The sequence below is a fragment of the Apteryx rowi genome, unplaced genomic scaffold (assembly GCF_003343035.1).
Source record: "Apteryx rowi isolate R43461 unplaced genomic scaffold, aptRow1 scaffold_305, whole genome shotgun sequence".
NCBI classification, from domain to species: domain Eukaryota; kingdom Metazoa; phylum Chordata; class Aves; order Apterygiformes; family Apterygidae; genus Apteryx; species Apteryx rowi.
This window is the reverse complement of record NW_020449475.1, coordinates 727,897-752,242: the sequence shown is the minus strand read 5'-3', so window position 1 is coordinate 752,242 and position 24,346 is coordinate 727,897. Positions and strand designations below refer to the sequence as shown.

At 40.0% G+C, this 24,346-nt stretch overlaps 1 protein-coding gene across 1 annotated transcript in view; it reads left to right on the top strand.

Moving 5' to 3' along the window:
• SOGA3 (SOGA family member 3) overlaps positions 1 to 18,680 on the top strand; it is a 37,170-nt gene extending 18,490 nt beyond the window's left edge. Inside the window, exons 4-6 of the mRNA XM_026070166.1 lie at positions 15,211 to 15,282; positions 15,976 to 17,151; positions 18,570 to 18,680. Coding sequence (XP_025925951.1) covers positions 15,211 to 15,282; positions 15,976 to 17,151; positions 18,570 to 18,680 — 1,359 coding nt within the window. The remainder of the gene's footprint in view (positions 1 to 15,210; positions 15,283 to 15,975; positions 17,152 to 18,569) is intronic.
• Positions 18,681 to 24,346: the final 5,666 nt, after the last annotated feature.

The window sequence follows — 24,346 nt, the reverse complement described above, 5'->3', positions numbered from 1 at the left end:
GGGAAAATTACCATAGCTTTGTTTCTGTTTAGTGCCTGCATGCTCACTGTTCTCTTCAGGACTTCCTTACTCATGGCCTTCAACTGAGCTCTTCAGCAAGCACCCATGAAACTGAATTTTCTGTTTTACATTCTCTGGTGCTGATAGCAAGTATACAGTTAATAAATAAACCTGGGCGCTCTGCCCCCTACTAGATTTATCAGTTATTCTGCACATGGAATTTACCAGTGTGTCTTTCAGGTGCCTGTGCTCCTCATGGCTCTTCAGCAGAGCCCCACGGCCCTAAGTAGTTTGTCCCTGCCCTGTGAGGGTGAGCAGAGGGTAGCACCATAGAGGTAAGCGCTGTTCTGTATTTCAGCTGAGCTCAGCTGCCAGTGCTAGGAATAAGAACCTTGCCTTGTCGTAATACAGATGGCTGTTCCAAAGCATGTCATAGGCCCTCAGGGAGCAATGTCAGTGCAGATTCAAGCATAAAAACAGGTGAAAAAGACTGGCAAGACCTCAAATGGGAGCACAGACAGCAGAGCCATATGCARCAAAACTCAGAAATTGCTATATGTACTCCTGAATATATTACTCATTCCCTTTTCAAAATGGTGATTCTGAGCACTTAGGTGGTAGGATAAAGTATCCAGTATTTATAGAATCAGAAACACCAACTGAAGTAAGCATAGCTTATGTGCAGTTATATATAATAAGCACTTCCTGAAGGACAGAAATTACTGTTTGATAACGAGTATATTAATGCCATATAATAGGATGCACAAGATGTATTGTGAGACTCTGGGCTTTTGGTTGGGCTGTAAATCTTGGTCCTTTTCTTTCAAAACTGCTGCCTAAGCAATCTTTATTTTATTTTATTTTATTTTTACAAAAAAGAGGCAATCCAACTTGCATGTTTTGTTGCGCATGCTTGATAATGTCTCTTGCATTTCTCTCCTGTGTATTCAAAAATAAAAGACTGTGCAGTGAGGTGAGGCTATCAGTTGCAGCATTGTGACTTTTTGTAAGGTCCATCCTGATGAGCAGGAGGTCAAGGAAAGGCATCAGGAGGCCTGCATGGGTGAACAAGGAACTCCTGACTAAACTTAAACATAAAAAGGAAGTGTACAAGATGGGGAGACCTAGGTGACTTGGGGGGAATATAGAGATACTGTCTGAGTGTGCAGGGATAGGGTTAGGAGAACTAAAGCCCACCTGGAGTTGATTCTGGCAAGAGATGTGAAGGGCAACAAGAAGGGCTTCTACAGGTTTATCAGCAGCAAAAGGAAGACTAGAGAAAACGTGGGCCTACTGCTGAATGGGGCAGAAGACCTGATGACAAAACACAAGGAGAAAGCAGGAATGCTCAATACCTTCTTCACCTCAGTCTTTACTGGTAAGACTGCTCTTCAGGAATCCCAAGCCCCTAAGACCAGTGGGAAAGTCTGGAACAAGGAAGATTTACCCTCAGTAAAGGGTAAAGAGGATCAGGTTAGGGAACATTTAAAACAAACTAGACATACAAGTGCGTGAGACCTGATGCAATGCACCAACAACTGTTGAGGGAGTTGGCCAATCTTATTGCAAGGCCACTCTCGATTATCTTCAAAAGGTGATGGCAATCAAAATTTGTTGGGGACTGGAAGAAAGTAAATGTCACTCCTATCTTCAAGAAGGGCAAGAAAGAGCATCTGGTGAACTACAGGCTGGTCAGTTTCACATCAATCCCTGAAAAGGTGATAAAGCAAATCTTCCTGGAAACCATTTCCAAACACATGGAGGACAAGAAGGTGATCAGGAGTAGTCAGCATGGATTTATGAAGGGAAAATTGTGCTTAACCAGCCTGATAGCCTTCTATGATGAGATGAATGGCTTGGTGAATGAGGGGAGAACAGTGGATGTTGTTTCTTTGACTTCAGTAAGGATTTTGACACTGTTTCTCATAACACTTTCCTCATACACAAACTGATGAAATATGTACTAGTTAAGTGGACAGTGAGGTGGACTGTAAACTGCCTGAACTTCGAGGCTTAAAGAGTTGTGATCAGTAGTACGATGTCCAGCTGGAGACTGGTCACTAGTGGTGTGTCTGTCGTGGAGCAACAAGAGCCAGCTGCTTCCTAAAGGACAAGAAGCCAGGAGCCAAGCATAACACAGCAAACAGGGCAGGGACTTTGCCAGCTAGTCCAACAATACCTTGGTGAGGTGAGCAGGGCAGGCCTGGAGATCACAGCCAGAGTCAACCAAGAGTCCAGATCACCAGACAAGTTTGTGGTGACAAGGCAGGTCTGGGGTTATGCTGGGAAGCCAGTCCACAGGTCAGGATCAGGTCCAGCAATGGTAACCAGGGTCAGAAACAGTCCAGTGATCCCCAAACAGGTCCATAGTGATGAGAGGTCCAAGGCCAAGTCAGGAAGTCAGTCCGCAGATCAGGATTGAGATCAACAGGGTCCATGGCCAGACACAGTTGTGACAGAGCTGGAGACAGGTACACCTACAACATAGCTCAATCAGGAACTGAACACACAGACCTGAGGTTAAGTGCAGTTCCAGGGTCCCTGGGCAGAAGGTGTGGGTGGAAGCCCCAGGTGAGGCTGGTCAGGGCCATTAAGGCCTGCTAGTGCACTCAGGCCTATGGCAGTACTCCAGGGTACATACCAGAACCAATACGGTATAACCTCTTCATTAATCATCTGAATGATGGGAGAGAATGTATCCTCAGCAAGTTTGCAGATGACACAAAACTGAGAGCAGCAGTTGATACACCAGATAGTTGCACTGCCATTCAAAGGGAACTCAACAGGCTGGAGAAATGGGCAGAGAGGAACCTCATGAAGTTCAGCAAAGGGAAATGCAAAGTCTCCTGGGGAGGAATAACCCCATGCACCAGTACACTCTGGGGGCTGTCCCAGCTTTGCAAAGAAGGACCTGGGAGTCCTGGTGGGCAAGTCAAACATTAGCCAGCAATGTGTCCCTGTGGCAAAGAAGGCCAATGGTATCCTGAGCTGCATTGGGAAGAATGTTGCCAGCAGGTCGAGGGAGGTGATCCTTCCCCTTTACTTAGCACTGGTGAAGCCACACCTGGAGTGCTGGGTCCAGGCCTGGTCTCCCCAGTACAAGAGAGACATGGACACACTGGAGTGGGTCCAGTGAGATGATTAAGGGCTTGGAGCATCTGTCATATGATGAGAGGCTGAGAGGGCTGGGACTGTTTAGCCTGGAAATGCCAGGCCAGCTGCTCCCTAAGGTACAGGGAGCCAGGAGCCAAGTGTGAAACCACAGCCGTCAGGGCAGGGTCCTCACCGGTCAGGGTCCAGTCCCAAGGTACCCAAGTGAGGCAACTGTGGTAGGACCAGAGACTGCAGCCAGGTTCAACCAGGAGGCCAGATCATCAGGCAAGTTTGTGGTGATGAGGCAGGTCTGAGGGCAAGCCAGGAAGTCAATACGCAGCTCAGGATCAGGTCCATTGATCACCAGGCAGGTCCATCGTGAAGAAGCAAGACTGAGGTCAAGCTGGGAAGTCAATCCACAGGTCAGGATCTGGACCAACAGGGGCTATGGCTGACCTGAAGACACACGCTTCTCCAAAATAGCTCACGTACAGCCTGAAGGCCCAAGCCTGAGCTGAAGTGGAGCTCCTGGGTCTGTAGGCAAGGGGGAGTGTGAGTGGAGGCCGCAGGTGAGGCTGGTGAGAGCCATTAAGGTTTATTAGTGACCTCAGGGCCCTGACAGGAGAAGAGATGGCTTGGGGCAATCTTATCAATTTGTGTAAATGTCTGATGGGAGGGTGTAAAGAAGATGGAGTCAGACTCTTTTCAGTGATGCCCAGTGATGGGATAAGAGACAATGAGTGCAAATTGTAAAACAGGAAATTCCATTTAAACATAAGAAAAGAACTTTTTTATTGTGAAGGTGGTCGAACACTTGGACGGGTTGCCTAGAGAGGTTGTGGAGTCTTTGTCCTTGGATATATGCAAAACCCAACTGGACATGGCCCTGAGAAACCTGCCCTTGTTGACCCTACTCTGAGCAGGGGGGTTAGACTAGATGATCTCCAGAGGTCCCTTCCAGTCCTGTCCATTCTGTGATTTTTCTCAATGGTGCACGTTCTGTGATCTGTGCTTGTTAATAACAAACAGTCTAATTTCTCATTTTGCAGCAGAACATACAGGGGTTTGAACAGTGCTCACTTCTGGAAGGGGAGAAAGAAAATGGTTGCCAGGTTATTTCTGGGAGACTTCAGAGTCTGTCCAGCCTGGCCTTCTTCACAGGCAAAACACAGCCAAACAAACAGCAGGTCAGAAGCAGGTACATCCTATCAAGCAGGGCATTCTCCCTGATACTGATATATACACAGTGTTTTGTGCGACTAGTTGTGTTCTGTGCAATGTAGCTGTACACGTGTGTGTACAAAGCTTACATCAGGCAGACATCTCTCCCAAAGTAAGGTGATGTATGAAAAATGAAGCACAACAGAGAAAATATCATACACCTCACAGTGGTGGGGAATACTGCCTAACAAATGGCTTCTGTGGCTAGGCTGTACAGGATTAGAGACTGTATGTGACTGGACAAGATAAGTTGTTTCTTCATTAACTATCAGCATGCTAGTTGTGCTTTAACTCTGAGCGGTCTTTGAAGTATGCTACCCTTTGAGCCACCTCCTTCCTTTAGAGGCTTGCATTTGCATACATTTATAGCCATACTGTATGGTGTATGTCACTGCATATTGCATAGAGATGAGTCGCATGATGTACCACAGGGAGAGCACCCAGCTATAGGGTATGCTGGACTCCGGGATCAGTTAGGCTGCTCTTCTGAATTCTTTGGTGTCAAGTTAGGAGCAAGAACACCAGGCTTTTGATGTTTAGTCACTACAACCTGGTTGGTCACTACAGCCTGGAGCCTTATTTTTCACTTGCCACAGTATTCTTGACATCAAAAAATGGAGCCCTCTAGTATTTTAGCAGATTCAGGTCTTGATAGCACTCCATAGTTATGAGTACCAAAACCAACATTTATTATTCTGAAGTAAAGGGCATTGGTTTAACCTCTTCAATGTGCAGAGATATTTTTCTGAAGTGTTTGTTTTTGTTGAGTTGTTTTGACATAGTATGTGATTTTTTTTTCCATTGCTAGTATTAACAACAGCACATTTTGAGATGTGTAGAGTGAGATCTGTGGATATCAATTCCATTTTGCTTTAGCTGATCCTAGTTGTATGATTGTGTTAATTGAATTTGGCTACCACAACATTGAATCTAGGTTAGCATAATCACTAAGCTCCCTGCTTGGGTCACAGATGAGTACTTGCACTTAGAAGGTATTTGCCATGCATCTGCTTCCATCAGTGTTGTGTGTAATGAGAGACTTCTGCATCCCTCTGAAGCATGACTGATGATGACATTGTAGTGGCCTAATTACCAGGAGTGTTTTATTTTACAGGCTTGGCTGAATCATTTTAATTTTTACGGATGCTAGCAGTTTAGGTCTCTGATTAAGTGATTAATTAGAGGAACCAATAACAATGTCCCAGAAAAGAGTTTTGAACTGGAACATTGCCTTGGTGGTATGTAAACAGAGACATATACTGAAAAGTTCATTTTCCATGTGGCATGCTTCTATTAGTGTTGTTGCTGTGTTCCCAAACATCAGTTAAGCTTCATATATTCAGAAGTTATGAGGCCAGAATGGTATATTTGATCAACCACTCTGGCCTCCTGCATAATTGTCATAAATACCCCTGTGCTATTTTCGTTAACCTGATGCCTGTCTTTCAGAAAAGCATGCTGGTCTGTCTGTGTTAAACATTGACAGCTATGAACAGTCTACCCCAACTCTTCCTAAACTGTTCCAATAGCAATTAAAAATTCACACCTCCCTTCTCACCTGAATTAGCTGAAAACTAGTTACCAACCAGGTAATGGATGTTGTTACAACCATGCTAAATTCAAGAGTCCAGTATCAATGCTTTGTTATTTATCTACATGCTCAGGTTGGACATCATCTAGCCATCTAAAATTTAAGCGGTTAATCTGAGTTAGGAATTTGGCCTCTCTCAAGGCAGAAAGATGCATACTACTTGCAAGTAATTCATTCCACTTGTCTGAGAATGGACTGAATTTGTGGAGATGCCTGTCCATTTCTACTGACTACACAGGGAGCCTCAATTTTGGCACGTATGTTGTAAGACTAAATTAAGCCTTTTTGGATACAAAATTATACTTGAACCTCAGTTCAGGTGATTATCCTCTATGATCCCATAGTCTTTTTCAGAGATGTTGATTTCCAGGATATCTTTTCTAATCTGTAGGCTGTTTTGCTATTGTCTAAGCATAGGTTTCACTCCTTGTTCTTACACATATATATTTATTTCTGGTCATGTTAAAACACATTATTTTATTATACTGAGGTTTGCATCAGTGACTGCCCTTTTCATTATTTAACATTTCTTCAGCCTTTACTCTATCTGCAGTCTTTATGCATGGTATTTTATGTTTCCTTCCAGGCAGCATCTAAAAATGTTAATTAGTGTAGGACCAAGAATTGATTCCTGTGTGACCCCATTAGAACTGCTGTGGAATTAATTTGCAGGTGATCTGCTGGTTCAGTGACATTTATGATAAATGCTAAAGATTCAGATGTTTGTTCATGATAGCTAGTTAAAAATGCATCCCAGTGATCAAATATTTATTATGAGTTGAAAACTGTCAAACTTCATTTCAAAATAAGATTTTCACATTCCTAGTAAAGAAAACCTTTAAATAAGAGTCTTAAATCAACCTCAACGTGAAGGCTTTAAATCAGCCTAAGAGCCACAACCCCTTCCGTTGTTGGGAATAAGCATTACCCTTAAAAAGCTGAGCAAGTTTCATTTAGGAAGAAGAAGCACGGGCGCCAGTCAGAGGTCTTCTGAGCCTCCTGTAGTCAGTGCAGCCCCTTGCTCCAGCCAGTGCTGCAACATTCTCATTCCCCTCCTCTCCATCTTTGCCTGGTAGAAATACTGGGAAAGCACTGCGTGCAGGCTTATGGGAGCGCAGGCTGGTACCACATACAGTGAGGAAGGTGGATGTGGGGTTGCACAAACTGCTAAAATGTCTTCCTTCAGTTTTCGCTTCTAGCCTCTGTGGTTTATTTGCCAGAGAACCTTCTTTGCATGAGCTGCTCAACAGAGCTTAGAGTAAAACTCAGTTTTAATTTGTGGCAGGATCACACTGCTGTGCCTTGAGTGCACAGCAGAGTCTGATTCTCTGTTTTCAATAACCTGGATTCCCAAGCACCTTTCAAGTTTCCTGTTTTGTCATATTATAGAAAATATTTTTCAGCCAATTTGCAGGCTGTTAGCTTTACAATAGAGCTTCCCCAAGTAAACACAGATGAAAAGGAGACAAAGAGAAAAAGAATACCCCTCCATATAGTTAGAGGACAGAAGGGTGATTGTGGACACGAGCGAGATGGATTTCTCTCCCTTTTAACAGAAAATCTTCTGCCCACTGCTCAGACTTCTAGACCAAGTGTAGATTTCAGAATTTTTTCTGCTTTAATTCTTCTCAAATTTTTGCATCCTCTCAAACAAAATCTGATTTAGTCAGCTTTTTCACTTTTTCTATGAGATGTCCCTCTAACTGGAGGTGCTGTCCAAGGTCCACCATCTTGTAGGGCAAACTTCAAAGCTCCTTTCTCTGCTGTGTGCCTATGAGCCTACTTGATGTACGTGTTTTTGCTGCTGCCCTACCCTGTGAATCCAGGTGAGTGACTGTAAGAGCAGTCTGTGCATTTAATACAATTTTTCAGTATGAAACCAGCTTGAACACAGCTGTGCACATGTATAGAAGCCAGTTCTGGAAAGCAGTGGGTTGATCACATTTCCATTTAACAGGTTCACTCTGTGTTGAGCAAAGAATCATTCTTTTTCTCCTTCTCATTACTTTTTGTTTTCACACTAACCTTCTTTGCTGGAATGTTGTAACTACCCTTTGCTTTATATATATACATTTCTGTGACCAAGGTAATGAACCTAAACTGGTTGTTTGCACTTTCATGTTCTCTTGAGACAATTTATTTGCAATCTCTTCTGAGACATTGAAGACTAAGACATTGAAGGCTAAGAAGACTTGAAAATCTCTGCATATGGTAATGGGTGTGAGAAAGAAGGCTCTTTTTATTTTTGGTAAAATCTCTAATGCATTTAATTCATAATTGCCATATCCATGTCTGTGACTATGATTATTGCTATTGTTGTATGGTGGTATTTTGAACTGTAGTGATGCACTGTCTGTCATACTGGCACTCCTGGATAAAGACTGGGGTGCATTGTACTAGGAACTGTATAAACCCTGACAAAAAAACTGACCCTTTTCTCTCAGTAAAGTCATGAGGGAGCTGACAAATGAACAGCAGCTTGGACAAGCTCTAGAAAATAGATTTAACTAGCATTGCTATACAACAAAATATCTTATTCTGGGCTTTTTGCCCCAAAGGATTCATTGTGTTCTGAGGTTGACTTTTGCATCTTGGGGTTAGGGAGCTGAGTGTGATTCCTGCACTGATAATGTGGCTTAGTTGGACAGTGCTGGGGAACAGAGCATGTGTCACTCTTCCATCATTTGAAAGGTTCAAATGACAGGGGACATCTTCCTCTTAAAAGATGTTGCTTCCACTATTTTCTGATATCTTGCTGGATGAGAGAGAGTGTGATCGCAGAAAGCAAAGTGTCAGAATTTGGCCTGCTACTTGACCAGGTCATATGGAGAGCTTTGAAAAGGCAGCTTTTATCTTCTACTGCTCAGGATTTTTTTTAATAAGAAGGAAGCAAATGCAATGGGAGCATAATTGGTACTATGTGCTGCTGCTTTTTACACATTATAAAGAATGCTTTTGCCTGATGTACCACACAACTGTTGTTATTTGCTTTAGCGGTGGGTTCTTTGGTTCAAAATGCAAAGAGGTTTCTTTGGGTGAAGTGCAAATTTTCTGTCTATTTTCCTCTTTTTAAATTTTTTTTAAATTGACAACTGAGTAATGGCAAAGGATCTGAAAATGATAACTGAATTAATTTTTAAAGAAATGCAAGTGAAATAATACAAATATTGGAAGGCAACTTCTCTTTTCTCCTCTGAAATATGAAGACATTCAAAAGACTTTATGTAAGAACAGTTTTTCCCTCCTTGGTGAAGTAGTAAAGTTTGCTTATATTTCATATCCTTCCACAGCAGTATTTTCCAGTATGCCATTTTTAATGTGAAGAGAACATTGCTAGATCTGGAGGGCTCTGCTTAGACCCACAGCTTTATATTTATTTATGGGCATGGATGCTTCCTTGCATTTCACATCTCCCCTGCTTTTCTTCCTTGCTTCATTTCTGCAAGCAAATAGAATGCTAAAATACACAGGACTCCTGCCCTTGAAAGACAGTAGAAAGAGTGATGGGTTTGTATGATGCCACATGCTTGTGCCAATGGCAGACAAAGCCAGTGTCTTGAGTTTATTGCTAGCAAATTGCCCACCAGTGACTGACAGTTTATTAGGAGTTTGGTCAGTATCCGAAAAAGGCTGATAGAGTCACAGAATAAGGGAGACATTTTAAAATCAAAGATTATTTTGCGGAGAAAGTAGATTTTCAATTTGGCAACACGGATAGTGTCCCTTTAGTTTTTAATACATATTTAATGCATTGATTTAAAGTTCATGGCAGTAAACTGAAAGTTCTGTCTTCTTATGTCTGTTTTGATCCAGATCCATGCTCTGTCCAAGGGTTACTTGAATGGAAGGAAAATGCAGAAATAATCTTAAGCCATATTTCCATTTCCCTGATCATGATCATTCTGGGCCAAACAGAGGCAAGTTTGCTCTGTGAGGATGGATAAGGGCTGTTATGGGAGCTCTGTGCACCCATAGATCCCTTTATGTGGTGGGAATTCCTCCTGTGGTTGCTCACATGGATTTTTACATCATTTATCCTAGGATCAAACTTGAAATATGAAATAATCAAACCACAGTCTCTTGAAAATCTTGGTATGTTTTGTTTAGGGCTTCTTTTTTTAACTGCAGAGAAGAATTTGATTAGTTTAGAATCAGGTAGCAAGAACTTGAGTTCATTTTACAGCTTTGCGACTCAGCGGAGTGTGATACTATTACTTCTGCATTGAATTATGATACAAGACAATGGATGAACCCCAGTGGAGTCAGCGGAGACCTGATGCCGCTGAACATTGCAGTGGAATTGCCCATTTTGTATGGTCTGGTATGCCTGTCAATCAAGTGTTATCTGTGGTCTTATCTAGACAGTGAGAATTGCTCAGCGTTGCTAGAACACTACTGCGGCCCCCTGTGTGCTGGCCACTGTGAATGCTAGAATAGTCAGGTCAAACCCAGTTTTAGCTTCTTGCCTTCTAGAGGTAAGCAGAGATTATACAATATAATGATATGTGCACCAGTTGCTGGTCTTATTATCCCTAGCACTGTTGGAATATTTCATTATTACTTGAGCAGTTATCAAACTCCCCATTGTAGAAATAGTCTTATATGCATTTTTTACTTATTCTTCTCTCCTGCAGATGCATAGCTTGGTTCAAGGTTATTAAAAATATAAAGCTATCATCTGAGAAGCATTACAGATCAGATAGTGCAAAAATCTTATGTTTATCATTTTTACCTTTGTCCTTTTTTTTACTCATAATTACACTGAATTGAATATAATTTAACAGATATGAAGGAAAAATGATCATGGCCCCCAAATTACGCCTCTCAATAAATGGTTCTCAAAACTACTTCTAGAATCTGAGGGGCAGATTTTTTTTGCTACACTTGAGAAACAGCAGAGGGGACTTTTAGTGGTACTACAGTAAACCGTGTGGTATACTGTGACAAAAGGCAACAAAGGGAAAGGATGGACAAGTAGAGAACTGTATTAAAGGTGACCAAATACAAAACCTTTTGAGCAAATAAATTCTGTACGTGTTGGTGGCTGAGTCAATTTTTGGTCCTCTCAACTGTTAGTATGCCAAAACAGGCAATATGCAGACAGTTTTAATAGTGCTCAGTGGCAGGGATAATCTGAAGATTAACATGCAAGTTGGGTTGCTGTTTTGGTTTTGCCCTATATTTATTTGAATTTAAATTTATTTTCTTTTCTATTTTGCCTTGATGCATTTCTTCTCATTGGCAGCAATAAATTGTTTAACATGTTGAAAATTGGATCACTGGCTTTTTTAAAGAATGGATAGGGCTTGAGATGAAATTATAAAAGGGATAGCTGCTGTAAATTGCTAAATATCCCTCTGAAAAAAAGTCTCAGAAATGTATTTTTAAGAGGTTACAGGATATACTGCTTGATAAGTGGCATTCGTCTTTCAGTATGAGTATTGCTTCAGTGCCCTAACATGATGTTATGGCACTGTGATTTTGAAGATGTCATCTGTCAGCTGAGATGTGCAATTGAGATCTTAACCTCTAATGATTGTAAATTGTCTCATGGTGTTTTTCACAAGAAAGAGATTATATGCCACTTCCAGCTGGGTCTAATCTGCTTACCCAAATTATCCTGCCAATTGAATTGTGTATATTCTTCATTGATTTCTGCTATAAAATTGTGTTGCTAAACATCATCATTTCGTTGGAGAGTAATATAAGCTCTGTGAATGATTTGTTTTAATTCAAGTAAAGCAGAATAAAAAGTAGTGCCTAGTCACTGCATAGACACAACTATTGCTATAATTAAAATGTTACTGTCCTGACTACCAAAAGAAGCTTTTAACATAAAAAAAAAAAATTGAGATTTCTCTCTTCCCTCACCTTTTTTTTTTGGTCATAGGATACTTTTTCATATAGCTCTCATCATCTGAAAAGTTGTAGGATACACAAGAAGTTGCAGCTCAGCATTTCAGAACCTCATTACGTCTGGAGAGATGCTGAGCTCTGCAAGATGAATAGGAGGAATTTAGTTAATCAAGCAGAGATATATTTTAACTATCCCCTAGTTATTTTATCAGTGGATGGCATTGGCAAGAGTCTTGTGCAAAGAAAAGTTTGTAGTGGTAACTGATTTGAAAAGGGACTTTTCTAGTGGTAATACATAGGAGGAAGCGGCACCTCTGAAAGTTTAACTCTCTATAAATTTGCCAATTCTGACCTCTACTTTCAGAATTAATTTAATTCCTCACAGTTTAAAAAAAGAAAAAAAAATAACAAAAAACCTTCCACATGCCCATAACAGTTCTCCAACAAGGTAACTGATGGTGACCTGGAGAAGAATCATTTTGTTTATAGACTGGATCCCTAAATCATTTACTTTATTTTAAAAGGAAAAAGTGAATTAATTTAACTATTTTTTTAATCTTTTCTGGTTTCTTCTAGAATCCTGTGATTCATGAGTATCCAGCTAAGATGCTAATGATCTTTGATTGATTTTACTATTGCACCTGCTGAGAGCACTCAGTGTTTCTGCAAGAGACAGAAAAAAATTATTTATGGTTCTTGGTGGATCCATTTGTGAATTTTAGTTCTGATTCTGAATCTAAGGTTATTTTTAGTCTTAATTCTGGCATAATTCTATAGTCAATATGAGCCAAAACCCCCTTGAGAAACCATCTCCTATGTTTGCTTGTGTTTGTATTTGAGCCATTTCTATGGCATTGACTTTCCTTTTGGAGGGAACAGCCCATGGAGCTTAGTATTTGCTGTGAGGATGATCTGCAGAAGAGAGAGAACAATTGGCATCAGTGGACAGATGGTGCACAGGATGGTTATATACAGCATACTTGCCCATTGTGGTCTGTTCCTTGAGGATTATGAATAGATTTTAATTCCTGCTAAACAGAACTGGCTTGGCTTTTAGAGAACAGCTGAATTCTCCCCTGGCTGATGCAGAGAAGTGCATGGTTCTCAGTTCTCTGTGGCACAAAGGCTCCTTCTGCCAGTGAATAGTCTCAGAGGGAGGTGGTGATGGTAGGTATCACTGCCTGCCTCAGGGCCTGCATCTTACCTGGGGGCATAAGAAGTGGGGACAGCAGCAAGTGGGATGTTACATATTAACAGTCTCACTCACTTTCCTCCCTCCAGCTGTTTTCTCGACAATCTGTATTGAGTGCTGACAGTGGGATGATTGCAGTTGTTTGTTTTCCACTGCTACCACTTGTCCACTAATGAACTTTCTGTTGCCCATAATTATGAGGTTTTTGCTGGTATTCAAGATGGTTTTGAACCCAGGGCATTCTGTTTTAAAAGCAGGAGTTTCTTTCCTGTTCATTTTGGTGACACAGCAGAGCAGAATAAACCAAAGGAGCTTGCTCACGTGGTGGTGCTTCTTAAGCTAATATGTTTTGCTTGTTACTAGGGCTGTTTTGTTCAAGTAGGTGACACAGAATCAGAGTTGTTGTGCTTCCAGTCTGTGAGCTGGCTCATTACTGCTATTTCAGGTATTTCTACCTAACTGTGTAGAATTATGCTTTGTGCAGAGTAGATGTCCTAAAGACTCTCTAGATGGGAAAATAAATTTGTTAATCTCCTACATATACTGGCCACTGTGATGGGCAACAGCACTTGTCTTCACAAATACTTTCATTCCTTCATCTCTGTAATGCATATTTCAGCACCAGAAAGATCAGTTTTGTGGTTTACAGATCTCATGCTTCTCAGAATGCGTATTTTGAAGGACTTTATTTTATTTGTAGTGGTTTTACTTAGAGCTGTTTAAATATTGCAAAAGTAGTGTCCTTTAGAATTCCTTCTGGAATATCTGCTTGACTGAAGTTCAGGAAATGTTCACAAATAGATTTTTCTGCTCAACATTTCGGAAATAACTTTTGTATTGAATCAACATCCAGTATGTGAATACTCTCATTAATATATTCTCAAGCAGGAACATTCATTGTTTTGGTCGGCAACCTGATGGAAAACATTCAGAAACCTTGTGGCTAGGTTAATCTGCTCTTAGCACAAGACAGGGAAGTGTCAAAGCCTGTCTTTAGTGATGTTTGTGTTACCTTGCTCTTAGACTATGCTTCTTTACACTTTCACTCAGCAAGTACATTTTATACCTAAGGACTGTAAGAGTCTTGCCAGACATTCTGTTTTTTCTGCTGATGTTTTCTCCTGATTGTTCTGTGTGCAAAATGAGGACTGACTGGGAAAGACATAACATGGGAGATTCTTAAACACTCTTTGCCATTCAAAGATCTTACAGCTAAACAGGGAAAATACAGAAGGGGCATAAGTGCAGAGCAGAAGCCAGGAGCTGACCTGATTTCCATTATTCATGTAACCATCATTTGCTATTCTCTGTTTAAAAACTTTTAGACTTTTGATTAAATAGTCAAAATAATATTGTGTGAGTATAGATTTGTCATGCTCTTTGGAGAGCACACAATTTGTCTGTAGACGGTTCATGAGTAAGGATTAATTAACTAAAAGATTCAGGCAACCTTACTGAATAACTAATATATCCAGGGTTAGTTTGCAGGCAACAAAAGAACAGCAAAGAAGGCTGAAAGCATCAGGCAACTTGTTTACAACACAGCTGGTATTTCCATTAGCTCTAGCTTTAAACTGTAGTTGTTCGAATATGTTCTGGAAACAGAACAAACCTAGTGACAGCATCTATATGTGAGTTTGTCTACACAGAGTTTGTCTGCCACGTACACCAGATAGAAGTGTGACCAAAGCACACTGCAAGCTGTAGATGTAGCCTGTACTTGGGACACAGAGAAAGATGTACTTGTAGGTGTACATTCAAGTCAGCAGGCAGGAACTCAGTGAGTAAAGCCTGTGCTGTTGCAGGGACACTGCTTCATGTAGCTTCCCTTTACGCAGGCTAAGGCCACTTGTGTGGGTAGACTTATCTTTAAGTGTCTTGTCCCCATTGGGGTCAAATGGCATCAATGGGCAAGACTGATGCTGGGTTTCACTGCTTTTCTCAGTTTTCCCATCTGTAAGTTACAACTTGAGATACTTCCTGTCTTGTGATGACCTATACATTAAGCATTCTTTATGTGCTAGCCTTAAAATAAAGAAATATAACAGACTGATTAAACCAATAATTTACTAGTGTGACCTTTCTGCTCTGTCATTTTTGGGCAGCTTTTTCTCTCCTCTGTATTTGATATCTCCAGGATTACAAGAAATAATTTCCTTTGTAGTTGCATTTGGCTCACTATGTTTTAAAAAATGTGACTGAATTCTATACCTCTTTAGAGAGATATTTATCACATCTTATTTTGTTGTTTTTGCAGCAATCACTGAAAAGAAGAGGGAGTAAAGACTTGCAAAAATCAGAAAAAAAGTCACAGCAGACACCAACAGAGGTATGTTAAAATAACGGCACCTTGGATGCTCATGTTGAGGCTTGAGGGATACTATGGAAATGTAAGTGATCTGCAGATTTGCACTTCACTTGCTTGTTTACTTTGCTCTTTGTTGTTCTGTATGCTGTGAAATGGAGAACTCTGACCGGAGATCTGCAGTCAGATGACACTATATCAAGGACCACCTAAATAAACTGCTGGTAAAACAACAGAGCCCGCCAGCTTTCATGTACTGTATCCTTTAGGAAAAATAAGTAAATGGAGCACCAATGAATCAAGATTATAGGCCCTTTGCATACTGGTTTCAGGATTTTTGAACACTTTATAATGGGAAGCAGGTCTTACTTACTTGGCATTGGAGTATGTAATTAAAAAAAATCACTATTTTTTACTGTTGTGTATAGCAAATCTAGAAAATATAAGGTTTTTTTACAAGGGGCCCCCAAAAGGTATTTTCTGGGGACTGTTCAGATTTTCATTGCAAGTACTATAGGCTTTCTCCCTCTTTTTTATTTTAAATATATATTTGCCTTTCTTTAATTTACTGATCAGTGAAAAAATGATTGTAATGGAATCTCTTAGTATCTAAAGCTAAGTACTTTTGATTGTTAATCTTGTAATTTAAGATCATCCACTGGAGGTCTCCTGTTTTACATCAAGTTTCTTCAAGTACTTCTTTTTCTTTTTGCTAAGGAGGATAATGAAGACCTGAAATGCCAGTTGCAATTTGTCAGAGAAGAAGCAGCCTTGATGAGGAAAAAAATGGCTAAGATCGATAAGGAGAAAGACAGATTTGAACATGAACTACAAAAATATAGATCATTTTATGGAGATTTGGACAGTCCCTTGCCAAAAGGTGAAGCAGGTGGGCCACCTACTACAAGAGAAGCTGAACTCAAGCTTCGATTGAGACTTGTGGAGGAGGAAGCTAACATTCTTGGGAGGAAAATAGTGGAACTAGAAGTAGAAAATAGAGGACTGAAAGCAGAGCTTGATGATTTAAGAGGAGATGATTTCTCAGGGACCGCTAATCCGCTCCTGGGAGAACAGAGTGAATCCCTGTCAGAACTGCGACAGCATTTGCAGCTAGTAGAAGATGAGACAGAATTGCTGAGGAGAAATTTAGCTGATTTGGAAGAACAAAACAAGCGCATAACAGCTGAGCTGAACAAATACAAGTACAAGTCTGGGGCCCATGAGAGCTCTAGGCACCATGATAATGCCAAGACAGAAGCACTACAGGAAGAGCTAAAAGCTGCACGAATGCAAATCAATGAGCTGAGTGGCAAAGTCATGCAACTCCAGTACGAGAACAGAGTATTAATGTCCAACATGCAGCGCTATGATTTGGCCTCTCATCTTGGGATCCGTGGCAGTCCTAGAGACAGTGATGCTGAAAGTGATGCAGGAAAAAAAGAAAGCGATGATGATTCCCGTCCCCCTCACCGCAAAAGGGAAGGCCCCATTGGTGGGGAAAGTGACTCTGAAGAGGTACGCAACATCCGGTGCCTGACGCCCACAAGGTCTTTTTATCCTGCACCAACTGGGTGGCAGAAAAGCTTCACTGACAGGCAGCAGATGAAGGACATCCGCTCTGAAGCTGAGCGACTAGGCAAGACAATAGATCGCTTGATTTCTGACACGAGTACCATCATAACAGAGGCAAGAATTTATGTAGCTAATGGGGATCTGTTTGGACTGATGGACGAAGAGGATGATGGCAGCAGAATACGTGAGCATGAGCTTCTCTACCGGATCAACGCACAGATGAAGGCGTTCAGGAAAGAACTCCAGACTTTCATCGACAGACTTGAAGTTCCAAAGTCGTCAGATGACCGAAGTGCAGATGAACCTTTGTCAGTGAGTCAGGTAGACTTTTACTTATTACGGCCTACAGGTAAAAAGGCTCTGCCAAATGAATTAAGCCTAAAATTTGATGTATGGCACATTAAAATTGTTATGTTAGACAGTGAACAGAAATCTTTATTTCCTGAATTATTTTAAATACCCAGTTGGCCAAATGAAACCTCTTTCCATCAGTGGGGCTGTTTGTGAACAATGACTAAGTCTGGTCTCCTTGAAATTAAAAGAATAATACCATAGCTACAAGTATTGTAGGAGGTAGAAGATTTTATTCCTTCTTCTGACTTTGCAGCTGCGTTTGTCAGAATCGTGCCATCATCATGAGCAAAGGCAGTGCAGACAAGTTTTGGCATGAGGCGGTACTGGGAAACCACTGTTGGTGTTATTTTCATATTTTCACAACAGAAATAGAAGTTAACATGTTTGTTTTCTTTGTAGTTGGTTTCCTGTTAAATGAATAAAAAAAAAATCCCAATAATTAAAAAGAGGAGGAAACATTCAGTTTCCAAAATGAAAAAGATATGACAAACCATGGGGAAAAGTAAACTGTGAAAATCTGATTTTTAGAGTCAAAGAACCAAACTGCAGTGTGTGAATAAAGGAACTGCTGAAACCGATTACATCATTGATTGAAGGGCTGTGGGTTGCTGCTATCAGGTAGCAGTGACTCGTGTCTTTTCTGCAGTTCCTTTTTACCTCTCTCTCTCATCCCTGAAGAAAAGGGCTAGCAAACATCCTGCATATGTCATGCAGAGTTGTTCCAGCTAGGTTTTGGGGAGTAAATTCCTTTCTGACCTATGACTATTTTCTTTTGCAATGAGAAATGAAAATTACCTACACTTATCTTATCGTGCAATCCTATAATTGACAAATACTGTTATTGTTCATAGTATTATCCCAATGTTTTAGTAAGTCTCTTATTGTGTTAATTCACTTTGTGCTGTCCTGCTAGTTTACAGTCAGAACAGTTGCCAGGTGAAGCTGAAAGCTATTATTTCTTATTCCTATGCTGACTAATTAGTCTTTTGTTTCCTCGTATCAGAAAGTCACAGACGCAGTGAGTTTAAAGTTAATCAATTATTATACATGTACTGCATGAAATCAAACAGAAAAGGCTTTTAGCATGCTCACTTTCTGATCTAGCAATAGCTCTGAGCTTGTAGAGCTCCCATTAACTTAAAGGTAGAGCACTGCATGGTCTTATACAAATTTAAAGTAAACTAATTCATATTTTCTCTAAAAGAGTAACAGCAATAGTCAAATTTGTCTTTTCAGGGCTTGACCATGCAGAACTCCTACTGAAGCCGATGGGAGATGGGCCCCTGGTCCCTCCACAAGCATAGTCTAATTCACTATTTATTTTGTTGAAACTTTGGACTTGCTGTTCCATTAATTGACTGTTCTCTTTGTATTTACTTTCCCAGATGTTCCAGCCTATCATTTTACTTATTCTCATCCTTGTATTATTTTCATCCCTTTCATACACAACAATATTTAAACTTGTCTTCCTTTTTACACTGTTTTTTGTACTGTAAGCCATTCATCATTTACTGTTCATTGTAGTATTATTTTCAGTTTGTTTATTTTGTCCACCCTCCAAGATAAGAAGTGCAAGAGACATAGTTTCTGTAATAGCCACTGCTGTAAAAACACTGAAGACTACTTGTTTGCCAAAAAAAAACCCAAAACCAAAAAAGCAAAACTTATGCCAAAAAGTCACGCAGTTGAATAGGAAACCCTCTCACCAAGGTATTCCAGGTAAGCAAACAAAACCCAGTATTTTTCACTTTGTCTGATTTTATCATTTTTAATAAAACATTCCTGAGTGAATTGAACAAATTTAACTAATATTCATTAATTTGTACCAAACTAGAAGCAAAACAGAATTGTGCAGGGTGGGTGTGAGGAGTCTGTTTCTTTTTTCTTCCCACTCCAAGAAACAGAGCTTGTATTCTAGCCACATAAGAATAGTTAAACCACATTCAGTGTGTATTCTGCAACTGTATCTCACAACTTGTATATGTTCTGCATGATTTTGATTATACTGTTTTTCAGCACTGTATTACGTGGATTAGACACCCAAGTTCTACCCTATAGTAACAGTTTTGCATTAGTCTGCCTCAGAAGAGATGAAATTTTGCAGCTTCTCATTACATTACTGAGAGTTCTGAATTTGCAGCTCATTTTAATTCAAGTCTGTAGTGTGAACATGATACCTCACACTGGAGAACTGCTTGGTTACTTCTTTGGTGAGTTGAGTTTGTTGTGGGGAGAGAGGGAGGGGATGAAATCGGAATGGTTGATGTAGAATGCTTATTTGGAAATGGGGCAAGGATCCTGAGCCCACTGAGAGTGACATAGGCCAGGGGGATGCATCAAAGTAGATGATGAGTCTTCTGAGAGCAGTAGGCTGGTTGCATTCTGTATTTATTATAGAAAAATGGCCACACAATATGGTGTCAATGGTCAAATGTCAGTGTTCTGACTTGAACTAAAGAAAGCAATGCTAGTTACCTTGTCTGTTGTCAAAACAGCGTTTCCCAACAACCAGCTTTATTAGATAACATTTTCCAGTGTAGCCTGGCAGCTGCCAGGGCCCTGCTTGCTCTCATTCAGGTTTCGGAAGAAGTTTAGAATGAACATAATGACTCTTGGCTTTGTGAGTGACCTTGCCGTCCAACCATGCCGGTGGTGAGTGACCACAGATGAGGGATGCTTGTGTGCATATCTGTGTTCCTCTGCATCGATGATCACTGTACATTCCTGTCTTGCCTACAAGAGGCTGCAGTGAGAACAGAGGTGACTCATGGTATCCCTCTCTATCACACTGGAACTGAGCAGTTTTTGGAGTAGTAGATCCTCCACTGTGAAAACTTCATTTGAAATGGCCAATGGAGCTCAGTTTTCCTTTCTGATTTATTCAGCCTGTGTTGAAACCATCCAACAGATTTGAATTCTCCAAAGTTGATCATTTACAAGTACGTAAGTCTATTAATGAAGTTTATTAGGCAGATGCCATGATAACGTCTCTGGCAATAAATGCTGGTATTAAATAAAGCAGCTGCTTTTCCACATAGCAATAATGATTTCCTTTGATTTATCATGCCAGCACTCTGTTCACTTCACTTGTTCCCAAGTGAGAACAGTTCTTCTCCATGCCTCTCTCCAACTAATCAGAATCCTGCCAAGGGTTGTGCCCTGCTGCATGAAATAATTCTGTTTTGAGAGGTGAGCAGATGTTAGGCAATGGCATTTATTTTATGGGAACTAAAAAGGTGGTAAACTCACAACATTCATAATTAAACAAAACTCATATTTTTCTCTTTTTTTCTCTAGCTTTCTCTCAGCACACTCTCTTCAAGCATAGTAACCTCAATCAGTTAATTCACCTATGTTGGTTTAATTCAAATACTTATTCCTACACAGGGGTTTTGCCTTTATTATTTATTTTGAAGTTATCAAGAGGTATGTAAAGAAAATGATAATCCACAAAGAAGTAGAGATGAATAGATAGCCTGGTCTGGTATCCTGATTTGAGAGAAAGTCAGGCCCAGAGTAATCTAGAAGAGTTTCCAAGTTGCTGTAATTTATGCTCAGTTGCTTAAAAGTTAAATTCCATATATTTGGAACTATTATGACAATACATGGTCTAATCACATCTTCCCTTGACAGTGAATTTCTATAACCTTAAAGATAGTTCTCAAGTCACAGGATGATCACTGGAAGAAGGCCCTTCTGCTTTTCTCTCAGTCATCCAGATTTCTCAGCAAGTGTCTGATAAGTTCCTTTTTTTCCCCACATGGATTTGCAATGCGGACATTAAAAAAGCAATAATTCTAGGCTTAATCTTGTCATATCAAATCTTAGCACAAGACTGACTTTTTGTTTTTCTTTTTTTTTTTTTTTTTAGTATCCCCCCTGGGGGAAGAAATATCTTTTTCTTAAATGTTTTTGAATCAGTCCCTTAAAAGAGAAAAAATCGTACTGAGATCTGATCTGGAGTTCTAGACTTTTTGATTTTAACTCATCCCTTTCTCAGTCTTGTATATAATAAAGATGAGTAGAGAGGGCTCGATTTACATTGAGAGTATCAGTACTAATGTAAAATAGTGGGAAAACTTAATACACTGAATTCACATGTTGAATATATTTTGGAAGTAATTTGGAAAAGATGTGCCAAACCAGACAGAGCACTGCTGATTCATTAAATTCTGTCTGCCACATAGAATATAATTCTTAATAGCAATAATAGTAAGAACAAGAACATAAGATACTGCTTTTATGCGACAACAAGCCAAATATGCCAGGTTATCTCTGTTCAAATCTCAGTTATACTGATGGCAGATTCACAGATCCCATTTTGCAAGTAAAGAATAACTTCTTAGAATGTGCTGCAATAACAAAATATAGTGGGTATTTAAAACAGTTTTTGCCTCTGTTGATCAGTTGTAGAACATCTTTGTATTAGTACTCTTGTTATTTCAGACAAAAGGAGGAGCGATTCTGACACTCCCAATTTGTTTTTCAGAGGCATTGCCCGTGATTTGCAGCTCCCCTGCTAGTGATCTCTTCTCTAGTTGTTGATGTTTGTTCTGGTGGCATGCAAGTATAGTGAGAGAAAATATAACCAAGAGCAGTGGCCAAATTGTCATTGGCTGAACAAAAGCAAGACATTTCTGAAGAGGCAGATACCTGTACCATTGTTTTTTCTTGTGCAGAGCTGCTCAAATGATTCAGACCTCAGTAATATAAACACAGGAAGTGTAATGAAGTTCATAATTTACTTGAGTGGCCACTCTACGTATGTTTTAATATGCATAATATTTCGGAGATTAAAGAAATTATCACTGCTCTCTAAAACCCATGATGAGAGGAGACTGAATTAACCCAAATTGAGGTAGGGTTTTTTTTCAGATGAAGGAAAAGCCCTTCAACAATAAAGCATGGGATCTAGTTAACTGATGTAGGATTAATTTTTGTAAGTGTGCTTATAGAATAAAGCTCAGATGTTAAGGAAGCTTTCGTCATAGTAACCAACCTTTATGTAGTGCATTTCATTTCAAAGATCATCATTACAGCTTACCTGTGTAAGTTACCCCAGGTCATTTCATGAACAAATAATGTGCAGTTCCTCTGGAGCACAATATAGGAACAACACAAGTATGCAGTCCTATAAAACTATGAAACACAATACTTATTGCTGCTGATAGGCCTATTAAAGTAAATGGGGCAACTCATACACAACACGGAGGTCTAAGTGTTAGAAAGATTATGTAAGAGGACGCAAAAATGCTGCACAACCTTTTAATGGTAAGCAACATCCATTTGAAATGGATGCAGGAATCTTGTTCTGTGGAATAGAATTAATGCAAATCTGGATTTGGGCAGGATATTAGGATTAATGTTCCATTTTTGCAAATAAAAAAAAAATCATTGAATTTTAAACCCAAGATTGCCTTACTTTTACATTACTCTGAAAGACTAAATTTATGTTTCCTGTGTTCTCACGGCATTCATGCCATGTTCTGCCAGAAAGAAGAGATCTTCTTGCATATATAGATCTAATTCTGATACTTTTACACCTGTGTATATTAGAGGTAACTCAGGTGAATTTTTATGTCATTTAGAATATGCATTTTTTTCCTTTAATGCAACCAGAGAAATACAAATAATTCCTATTTAGAGTCAACTCTGAATGCCCTGACAATATACTTCTACAAATATTTTCTTCACTGTTACAGAAAAATTCCAATGATACTAGAGTGATCATCTTCTCCAGGATCAGTGATATTTCTTTCAACTAAAAATAAACATGCCTGAAGCCCCAGTTAGAGAGAGTAAGTGTCTGCTGACACATGTCACCAGTGCTTGAGAATCAAAACTAGAAGACAGCAGGTGCCATAGTGCAGAAATATGCCCAGCAGTCGGAATACAGAAAATTGCCAAAAACATGACTGTCTAAATATGTGTTATAAAAAGACATGAACTGCACATGAACTTTGGGAGTTGTTTACAAAAAGAAGCAGAGCTTTGGCATATTGGATGCCATTCCCCTTAATCACCCCAGAATTTGATAGGTGAGTAGGAGACTTCTACAGGCATCAGTATCAGGGACCTGATTTCCATTGACTTAGATTTCTGTCCCTGATTTTCTTTTAATGCTGGGGGAAGTGATATTCAAACCCAACTTCTGCCATTACACATGCTGATACCTATGGGGAAAATTGGAGTGGCTTTATTTAAAGTAAAGGTCTAAAGTATCTGTCACTGATTTCCAATATAACCTTGGAGAAGTGGCATGACGTAACACTTTTGGCTCTGTATCCCTGCTAGTATATAATATATACATTTGAAGAAGTGTACAAAGGTAAGAGGAGACAGAATTTGTACTCCCTTCTGCCCATTTCCTGACTTATATATACACTATTGGGATTTACTTGCTAAGATTCTTGAGGTGTAAAAAATAACATTATTTAGGAATCTGACGTTGTGGTTGGGTTGATTACAGTGGTAGCAGTTCTGTTCTTTCTTCTTGTTACCAAGTTTATGCTGGCACAGCAAAATGGATGTGCTGTAACCTAGCTAGTACAGCAGAAGTGAAGATACTTATCTAAAATGATCTTGAGCACAGAACAGCAACCAGAGTACACATTATTCAAGGCCCTGGATTATAGCCCATGCTAGTACTTGTGCTCCTTTGATTTCAATCTTGCTATTATTTAAAGTAGATTAAATGAGGCCTATGTTAAATTGACCCCTTTTTCCTGAATGGGCACAGCCTACTAGCTAGACCATGGCCACATTTATGGGAACGTGTCAGGGATATGATGAAGAGAAATTTAGCAGAGGACTTCTCTAAAATGCCATTGCATTTTTCTGTTGAGATGCTGACTTTTAACAAAAGCAGGGCTGATGCTGGGTATGGACAAAGCATGCTTTGCCTGTGGAAGCAGTATGTCAGATGTAATAAACCTATGATAGCCTTGTTGCTTGCCCATATCAGAGCCCAGAAAGCCCTTTCCTGCTGTGTCTGGTGCTGCTGAAGAAGGGACAGTCTTCATTTGTGGGATAACTGTTTTTTTTTTCAACAAAAGCAAAAGTCACTACCTGTAAGGGTGTCAAGAGCAATGAGCCCAGGTTTTTAGAGCTCTCTTTGTGGTGTTTTGTCCGAGCTTTGCTCTGACTTTCCCACAGGAGGAAG